The sequence below is a fragment of the Rhagoletis pomonella genome, unplaced genomic scaffold (genome assembly GCF_013731165.1).
Source record: "Rhagoletis pomonella isolate Grant_MI unplaced genomic scaffold, Rhpom_1.0 Rhpom_scaffold_00006, whole genome shotgun sequence".
Classification (NCBI taxonomy): Eukaryota; Metazoa; Arthropoda; class Insecta; order Diptera; family Tephritidae; genus Rhagoletis; species Rhagoletis pomonella.
Genome location: NW_023458560.1, coordinates 71,588,171 through 71,598,876, shown reverse-complemented (window position 1 = coordinate 71,598,876; position 10,706 = coordinate 71,588,171). Strand labels below are relative to the sequence as shown.

At 35.8% G+C, this 10,706-nt stretch overlaps 1 protein-coding gene across 1 annotated transcript in view; it reads left to right on the top strand.

Moving 5' to 3' along the window:
• Positions 1–10,706, top strand: part of LOC118742090 (protein Star-like) — a 117,948-nt gene that overhangs the window by 101,481 nt on the left and 5,761 nt on the right. The window contains exon 2 of the mRNA XM_036474054.1: positions 6,824–8,227. Coding sequence (XP_036329947.1) covers positions 7,024–8,227 — 1,204 coding nt within the window. The 5' untranslated portion in view covers positions 6,824–7,023. The remainder of the gene's footprint in view (positions 1–6,823; positions 8,228–10,706) is intronic.

The window sequence follows — 10,706 nt, the reverse complement described above, 5'->3', positions numbered from 1 at the left end:
TTTACTCAAAATTGATACACCTCGGCTTACCATCTAGCGGAAGGTTTCGGAAGGGTGAAAAAACATATATTTAATACTTGCGCCGGGCATTTAATGTTCGGCTCCGCCCGAACTTAGACTTTCTTACTTGTTTTTTATTTATGTTTTATACATTTACTTCTTAATCGTGCCTTATTCCTATTACCAGACGAAATTTAAGTCAAAGACTGAGAATTGCATACATCTTGCACCAACCATTCCAGACTAACCCTAAAATCCAATCAAGATAATGGATTTAATATTTGCCAACACTCTTTGTACCATTCCTATTAACATTACTTCTTCGTAATACTTCTCCTGGTCATTTGCGTGCAATTCGAATGTCTGCCACATTATTGTCAGCAACTCGCCACCGCCGCTGCCACTGCCACTGCTGCTACCATTTTCTGCTGCTTTGGCCGTAACTATGAAGAGCAGCAACAGCAGCAGCAGTGGCGTGGCGTTGCGTGTGTTGGACTGTTGAATGGACGTTATGGTTCATAAATTCCCAACTGCATTTCTGCTGGAGCACAACGACGGCGTTCACTTTACTGGTGCTTTGACGATGATGTTGACGGTGGTGCTGAAGAAGTGATGAGCCGGTGGAGCCGCCCGACGACCGGCTGGTGGAAAACATCTGCTGCTGCTGCTGCCGTTAATGTTTTTATTGTTTTGGCTTATGTTATTGCTCTCCTTTTTGTTGTTGTTGTTGTTGTTGTTGTTGTTGTTGTTGTTGTTGTTGTTTATGTTTTACGAGCACTCGCATTTAGGTAGTGGTGGTTGTTATTACACTATACGCAGTGTTGCCATCTTTTGATTTTCAAAAAGCACCAAAAACTTGGAAAAAAGCGTTTTACCACACTAAAAGCACCAAATTTTTTTTTAATATATATCTCGTATATCTCGAGAAAGAAAAATCGAATCGCATCAAACTAAAATGATGCTCTCATTAGAAATCAGTCTATTATTTGATGTTTTCATTATATAACCTCAAATATCGCTAAAAAAAACCGTGTTTTTGGCACTTTGAGGTTGGGATATCTCAAAATTCTAGTGCTAGAGCAATTGTGAGGCCAGGTTTGGATTCAGCACCAAGAAACGATGTGTTTTTCTCAGGTGGTAAAAAACCAAAATTTGTACAAATAATTAGAAAAGAAAAAAAGAAATACTTAGCTTACTTGCGTACTAGCATTTTCAACGCGAATAGAATTTAACAAGGTGGGCTTGCATCTTCAGCTTTTTATCAATCATGGTTGTATTTTAGTCCATTTGAATTTGTAGATTCTTGTAAATTCAGTGCTGCCACAGCCTTAAATATTTGAAATTATTTCAGGTTTTAACTATCTCGAAGTAATTTTAGTTCAGAAGAAAAGCACTAAAAACAGCACTAGGCACTAAATAATTTTTTTTGGCGTTTTAATTTTCAAAAAACACTAAATCTAGTGCTTAAAGCACCAAGTTGGCAACTATGACTATACGGCAAAATCAATTTTTTTTTCTGGGTATTGGAGCAAATGAATTTTTTTAAAGAGATTGACTCATATGTATGGAAAAAAGTAGTTTCTCCGTTTTTCGAAGTTAGCCCCCGAAGTCGAGATATGGGCCTTCGAAGTTCGAAATTGGACCTTTGGTAAAAAGTTATTTTTAATTATTGTAAGTAAACAACTAGAAAAGTAAAAATATAGGCGTGGCCCGCCTTTTGCTCTTATTTTAATGGTAGGGGTCAAAGGTCAGATGTTCGAAATATTAAAAATATTATATTTCAAAAAATTCTTGACTGGTTTTTGACTTTTTTGATTTTTTATAGCATCTGTAATATAAGTTTGCACAAAAAATTCCTATATTCTGTATTCTATATTTTTAGTTGTTTACATGCAATAATTTAAAACAAGTTTTTTTTTTACCAAAGGTCCAATTTCGATCATCGAAGGCCCATATCTCGGTTTCGGCGGCTAACTTCGAAAAACGGAGAAACTAATTTTTAAATTATGAAACAGTTGGTTTTGTCCAATACCCGGCCAAGTGCTGTACAGTGTTACGATTGCCTGCTGTTGCTGTTGCTTACTTGCTACAAACTCACTTGCTTATGTTGGTTTTTATTAGTGATGTTGTTCTTGTTTTTGTTTGCAGTGTTGTGCTTGTTGCACGCTCACTGACTGCCTGTTCCCTGCTGCCTGCTGGTGCTGCCACTGCCACTGCCGCTTCTGCTGTTGAACTCATTTCATTAGGTTCGCTCGCTCGGCTGTTGCGCAGACGCATAAGTACCCATGTTGTGCCTAACTAAAAATACTCGTACCTTCAAGTATGCAGTGTGTGAGTGCACCATTATGGGTACCATCAGCAACGCCACCACCTTGTTAATGGAGTCCATCCAGTTAGCAGAAAAAAGAAATGTTTCATTACTTTTCTTCATTTTCTGCTTGTTTTCGTTCGGCGGCCGTACTGGTCGCGTACCTCAATCAGGCCGCCCGCCGTCGTTTTGGTCGGTCCGTCTCATTCGCTTGTCTTTTTAAATTATTTAGTTCGAAATGCAGCATATTTTTTGAAAATTTCAAATTTCGGTAGTTCCTCTACAATGCTCGCCAACTTGGACTTCCATTTGCTGCAGTCTTTACGGTCTGCATACAGTGATCGAAATAATTATAGCCGTACCACATTTTAACAAGTTTTAAAATATTTTTATTTTTTTGTGTGTTATTTTTGGTTATTTTGTTTCGGTAAAAATTTCGAGCTTTTTAATCCGATTTCCTAGAAAACTGCATATTGTAGCCCATTGAATAAAGTACAAGTTTCAAATGGCTAAAAAATAGGTTGATTTTTTAGATTTTTTTTTATCCCATTTGCTTCCATATAACGAATACACACAATATATTTTTATATGAAAGAAAACCGTTACATCTTCCACAAAAAAAAATTAAACAAGTAAGAAAGTCTAAGTTCGGGCGGAGCCGAACATTAAATACCCGGCGCAAGTATTAAATATATGTTTTCCACCTTTCCGAAAGCTACCGCTACATGGTAAACCGGGGTGTATCCATTTTGAGTAAATTAGCGTCCTTAAATTTCGAAATATTGAAGTTTCAAGCATTTCTGAAATTTACCGTTATATGAAAAGCGGCCGTTATTTTAGTCCGATTTCAATAATTTTCAACGTTTTGCTTCTGTGTGGCAAGTACAATAATCATACCGAGTTTGGTACAAATTGCTAGAACTGTTACCGATATACATAAATGTGATCATAAGTGGGCGGTGCCACGCCCATTTTCCAAAATTTTATCATAAGCGTATTTCCTGATAAAGAATTGTTGCAACCGTCAATTTAGAATAAATTAGCTTTAATATTTACTTATTTATCGAGGATTTCGTATTTCTCGAAATTACCGTTATATGGGATGTGGGCGTGGTTATTGTCCGATTTTAAAAATTTTCGGCCATTTGGTATGCTGTACCAGGGTCAACAACTGTGCCAAGTTTGGAAGAAATTGGTGCAGCGGTTTCCAAAATATACACATGTAACTATAAGTGGGCGTGGCTACGCCCATTTTTCAAAAATTTTGAATATTCTTATTTCTCGTCTAAAAGTTATTCTAAATGTCAATTTTGAGTGAATTATCTTCAGTAGTTACTAAAATATCGCAGTTTTCGTATTTCTGAAAATTAACGTTATATGGGAGGTAGGCGTGGTTATTGTCCGATTTCGCCCATTTTCAATACCATCCCCACGCCCAATAGAAGTGCATGTACGAAGTTTCGTTAAGATATCTCAATTTTTACTCGAGTTATCGTGTGCACAGACGGACGGACGGACGGACAGACAGTCACCGCTTAATCGATTTCTCTTTTCATTCTGATCATTTATGTATACATTTGTCTATATCTATCTCGATTCGTTTTGCCTGTTACAAACAACCGTTATGTGAACAAAGTTATAATACCCTTGTGCACAAGTGCGCTCGGGTATAAAAATCAATGGTAATTTTTAGCCATTTGAAACTTGTACTTTATTCTTTTTTCTAGAAAATCGAATTAAAAAGTTGGAAATTTTTACCAAAGTTTGCTGTGTTTTTTTTAATATTGCAGAAAGTTTGAAACTTGGATTTGCACGGGTTTTGTTCAAGAATGAACTATATTTTTTTTTATAAAAAAAAATAATTAAAATTAAATAACAAAAAAGTAATAATAACATGTAAAAACTTGTCAAAATGTGGTGTTGCTATAATTATTTCGACCACTGTATTTCTACTTTAAAGCGCGTCATGTGTTTTGGTTCGCTGGCTGGTACTTGAGTGAGTTTGTATGTCTTGTTGAGTGTTTTTGACAGGTGGGACCCTAAAAAATTGTTTTTGTTGTTGTTACTCTTATTTCTTACGAACCTTATGTCGTATGTGCTTTGTATTTTATGCTTCAGCGTTTATTTTTTTCCCCGGCTTCGTATAACCAAATACACAATTTTCTTCATATGCACTTCCCTATTTACCGAAAAAACAAGGAATTGAGAAAAAAAACATTTTTTCGGATACGATTCAAATTGCATTTGCTTTACGACGGCAGTTGGTGGCTTAGCTCCGTAAATTTGCTGAAGTTACACGCGCTGCATGGCTATTTACATACATACATATCTAGATACATATGCACTAATTTATTTCTTCGTAAGCTGGAATCCTTGTTGCTGTTTCGCAGGAGGCATCCTTGGTTGCCGTGAAGAAATCTGTGTTTTTGTGCAGTACAGTACTGCTGCTCACACGTTTAAGTCTCTTTCGATTGGGTCATTGCACTCGAATTTTTTGTGTGGTTTTTACATTCTTCCATATCTACTTTTGAACCACGATTTCTAGAAATTTTAGGCACGCGCCAGTGTCATGTTTATTTCGAATGTTCCCATTATTTGCTGAGCGACGTTTGAAAGATTTAGTTTCACAAGAAGTAGCCTCTACAACTTAGATCTGTACATTTCATCCTCAAAGGTTAGCTTTATTTCCTAAAAATGGAACCGCTTGTGGCTCCATCGCACCTGTGATCAGGGTACAATTGATAAAATTTTTAAGCTCGTGGGGGTGATCCATCGAAAGCTCCTGCGGAAATCTCGTTTTGTCAGCGCAATATTGGGCTGGCTTTCTATTTCCAAATCATTGAATTCACTAAGTGTTCTCGTCCATCTCATCTAATGATAGGCCTATGAAACTAACAGTTTTAACGTTATCGGTTAAAGTGGGATTTGGAAACGTTAGGTATGTCTCGAGATCAATACATATATACCTGCGATAGGTTTTGATTGCTTTCGGAGGACGGCATTCATGCCGCAAGATTTGACGAAGAGGTCGCTTGACTCTCGATGAATGCCACAGGAATGCTGTATATCGTCCATCAGGTTCAGCGTTTGGCCTAAACGTAGTATGGCTAAACTTAGTCTTTGAGATCCATCATGGTCGGAAGAAGGCTCGGCTTAAAGTAAGTGCTTGCAAGGGTGATCACAGCATCCCGCAGAAACTGCTTGCTCAGCATGATGTTATGTTTCTCAACTGGGTGATTTTGGGCCTAGCTGTGTAAGTTATGCTCAGGCTGCATTCCATTCTATGTGCAGCCTAGTGACAAGTCTGAACCTTTATACGCTGCATTACTATACATCCGCCTCATTGTTAAGAACAGGTCTCGAATCGCAGCATTCAATATCGAACGTAACTCGAATCGAAATTCGATATAGAGATCACGGCATTCGAAAGCGCTTGGCTACCTTGGAACTGTTAACGCATTGCGGTTGAGAATTCAGTACGGGGCAAGTTCTTTCGTTCATCCGTGATTCCTTTCTTGATCAGTGTACTGGTACATCAAATGTTGATAAGTTTGAGTACTAAAAATTAAAAGGAAACATATATTACCTAAAAGTAAATTTTGTATTGTCCTTAAACCCATAAAAAATTCGCTCATCCTTAAACCCTTTTACAAAATTTTTTGATGAAATACCATGACACTGAAGTTCTACAAATTGATTGCTAAATCTGGTTCTCAGGATCATCTTTTAGTACTTGAAACATAGCTTTAAAAAGTACTATACATGTTTCCGACAAAATAGTTCTGATTATAAATAAAAACGCTCATAAAAATTATTACTAAAAATAATAGTATAGAACATATTACTACTAAAAGTATTAGTACTAAAAATAGTATTACTTAATTTGTTACTACTTCTAAAAAATTTAGTACTAAAAATATTTGTATCTTTAATATTAGTCCTGAAAATATTTCTAAAAATATTAGTGGCACAAACATTTGTACTACAAATGTCAGTACTAAAAATAGCTATGCTAAAAATATTAGTAATAAAAACAGTAGTACATACTAACTAAAAATACCAGTACTGAAAAAGCATCACTAAAAATAGTAGTACACATGTTAGTACTAAAAAAATGTATACTAAAAATATTAGTACTAAACTAAATATATTAGTATGCACTATAATATTAGTACAAAAAATTAGTACTAAAACTACGATACTAATAATAATAATAGTACAAATATTATTACTAAAAACATTTGTACTAAAAATTTGTGCTAACGATATTATTACTAAAAATATTAGTCCTAAAAATACTAGTTCTAAAATATTAGTACATACATATCTACTAACAATATTTGTACAAACTAGGTCTGAAGAGTTAGAGTTATTAAGTAAGTCAATTCTGAAATAGGTTAATTTTTAATTGCTAACAAGTTTTTAGTAAAAATTTTAAATACGTATTTTTATACATTTGTGTGATTTGCTTCCATTTTTTACTAAAATTTGAATTTTTATATCTTTTCTTTGCAGATTGAAACTTTCGAAAGCAAATTAATGTGCAAAACAGTACAAAATGTGCTACATCAGTCGCTGTAAACGAAAAACTTTACTTTTGGTAAATTCAAGTAGAAAACTTTAATATCCACTACAAAACTACTCTTACCTTAAACCTGTGAAACAAAAAAAAAACCTTACTAAAATCCCAAAAAATCCCAAAACTAAAAAAAGCTATGTCGACGAAGTTCTCCGCGCATCCTGACTTGGCGGTCGAACAATTGCAACGAGCCGAGCTTGCAGCGCGACAGAACTCAAGCAAATCACACGCGCATCATAGGCGGCATCACTCTGTCGGTGCGGGGCTAGACAGCGGGCATAGTACACCGAGTAAGTCTACAACTTTAATTTCCAATGCCACAGTAGATAAGACAAATTCAAGTGGCGCCGGCGCCGCCAGCGCAGCGGAGCAGGACGCGTACTCACGTTCATCCCCAATGCGAATTTGTATGCCCAAAACGCATGACACACCAAATGTGGATGTGCTGGACAACAAATTCGCCTATAACGCCGATAGTGTCGATATGGAAGATCGGATGGTGTTAGCGTATATCGATGATATCGATCTCAATTGTGACGATGAGGATGATGTTTACATACGAAATGCAAATAGTCGATCAAGAAACACCAAAGACTGTGTAGACTGTACGTCGTCGTCGTCGTCGTCGACGTTGCGGTGGTCAGCTGCAGGCGTTGCTGCCTCATCACAACAACAGCCAGAGCAACAAGACGCCACTTCCGTGGATGAGCCGGATTACTTGCAGCATCGCTTTAGTCGAACAGCAGCTAGTTGTAGTAGCCGGCTGCCTCACAACAGCATCATCAGCATTGATTACTACACCAGCGACCCGCGTGCCTCACCCATACACGCCATCAGCGATGGATGTGTCAGTGGCTTAAGCAGTGCTTTAAGCTCACCCTCGGCCAGCACCGTATCGTCGCCACTTTCAACGCCGACAAGACTTGCGCCACATTTTCAGCAACAAAACCAAAATAACTACAACGGCAGCAATTGCTGTCAAAAGTCGCTAACAGCGGGTGTTTGCTGTGGCGGCGGTAGCGCCAACAGCGACAGCGATAAAAGTTGCAATCATCTTCATCACCACCACAATCATCAGCAGCAGACGCCACAGCATCTTCACAACCATCATCATCATCATACAGTGGCTTCATCTACGTCGCTTAAGTCCACATCTAAGACGGCGGCGGCTGCAGCGTCGCCGTCGTCGTCATCATCATCAAGCGGATGTAAAAAGTCACAGAAATTTGATCCTCGACTACTCGGCCCGTCACGATATCGTCAACTTTTGCCAGTTGTGCTTTGCATTCTATCGTTCGCGATCGTCTTCAGCATATTAATTGTTTACATGGATACGACAGGTGAGTTTATTAGATCGTAAAAATATTTATGCACTTAAATATCTTCGAAACAAAAAAGAAATGTTCATTCCGTTGCCTTTGTGCGTTATCATTAGTGAGGGCTTGAAAACATCCTGGCGCTGCATAGGTATCGGTGCAGTGGCGCTCCCGGATGTTTTACATATTTGAACGATGAGTTTGTTGTTTACCTTCCTTATTGTCTTTGTTTCTGGTATCTATCTACCGGAAGCAAAGGCACTGGCCGCTGATGCTGCAGGCACACTTTCGGTATCAAATAACATCCTCCTAGTTAAGAAAGAGAAAAAATATTCAGTTTTTCTCCAAAAATGATTCTAAAATGTTAAGCAACTGTCATTTGGCGGACTTAAGTGTAATAAAAACGAACGAAACGAAAAATGACACTGAAGATGGCACAACGCCGAAACCGGTTAGTCTCCAAACCAAATTTGACAAGGGATGACGGAAAATCGTTCCACATTACATCACACTCCTACCCTGTCGGAAATACCAACAACAAAAATGTAATAAAAACCGTTTTTTAGCCCATTATACAATATTAACGATGGTATAGACAATTGAGAAAAAGTAGATATCGAAATACGTATTTACTTAGTAGAAAACTAAAGTTTATAAGTTGTGGATTATTTTGACGTGTGTCTTTTTCCGTTGAGGACAGGTAACTTCGTTTGAAAACCCAAGTGTGGCATCGTCTGTTCAAAGTCTTCTATCTGTTTTAATTAAGTGCATTATTCTAGAATGGTTCAGCCAGTGGCTAGCTCGAATGAGTAGTATGATACATATATGTATACACCAGATTGAAGTATGATGGTTTTGAAGTGCCTTCTAAGGAGTGGTGGCCACATAATATGAGGTTTGACCAATTCATTTTTTTTTGTTATTTTGATTTTTTTTTTTACAAAATATATTTTACACTACTTAGAACAAAAACCGGGCAATTCTAACTTTCTACAAAAATGTATAAAAATTCAAAAGTTTTTTATAAAAATTTAAAAATTTGTGTCAGTAGTTAGTATAATAAATTATGGAAATAAATAATTGTCGAGCGTTTTCGTTGTCACTGTTTGCATGCAACAATAAGTTCTGCAATATTAAAAAAAAAAATACAATAAAATACATAAATACATTATTTTAAACAAAGGGTTTTATTTTATAAAATATATTTAATAAAATGAAAATAATACATCAACACTTTATTTGATTCAATCAATAAAAGTATCTCTCTTAAGAAATTGTAACACAAAGCCAATAATAGATCGTTAACGTTTAATTTTCTAGTTTTTTTTCATAATGGTTGCTAAGTTTTTATTCAAATTTTTTTTCGAAAATTTTCTATAAAAATATAATTTATACTACAACAAAAAAAAACATACAAATAAAATCACGAAACTTTGTGCAAAACTCAGGAAAAGTCTATAAATTTGCCTACTGATTTTCAACTTTCTATTCGTTTTTTTTTTCTTTGAAATTTCCTATTTATGCATATAGTCTTGTAGCTCATTCAATTTTAATACAATTTTGAAGTTGCTAAAAACCGTGTTGGACTGTATTATTATTCTCTTCCATACAAAAAAAAAATAAAATAATAAAAATATCGAAACTACTTTTTACGGAAGAAACTGCGTAAAGAAATTGTCAGAAATCAACCACTTCAAACTTGCACTTTGTTATACTAAAATTAAATGGGGTATAAAATTGCATAAGTACTTAAAATTTTTCAAAATAAAAATCATATTAGAAAGTTTCAAATTAATATGCACATTTATTAAATTTTCATGAGTTTTGCACAAAGTTTAGAGATTTTATTTAGAACTAGCAAATACCCAGCGTGCTTCACTACGCCTTAAGATTATTTTTGTTTATCAATGTAATCGAATAAAATTTTTCAAACACGTGGCAACCTTCCTCAAAAATATTTTCGGCAGTAAACTTTCCCAAACCTCTTCAGTTTGATACCCATATTGCAATATTCAATTTATGTTATCAATTAAATTAAATTAAAATTTTCAAACAGGTGGCAACTTTTTTTCCAATCGCAATCTTAAAAATTCTCCATAAGTTTATACAAATGCCAATTAACTAATTTCACTCATTAAAGCGTCTAAGCGTACTCCTACCTGGCAGGAAAAATGGCAGTGTTAATAGCTTTCTTAACCAATTATGTCGATGGAAATGGCGCAAGAAAAAACTAGAAGAAATGGCAAAGTCAACAAATAACGACAAAGCAAAATAAGCAAACAAAATATAATAAAACAAACATTGACACTGGCCAAACGTTGTGCAGACATTTATATACCGTCACTAGGTGGCTTCCCCACTATCCTTCTTCCAGCCCACCCACCACCAACATCACCTTTCATTGTTGCAATTGGCATTTATGTGCATTATTACTTTGCAAATTAAAAATGACACACAAAAAAAAAATCAACAACTCAACAACAAAAAACTACGCAAATACTCG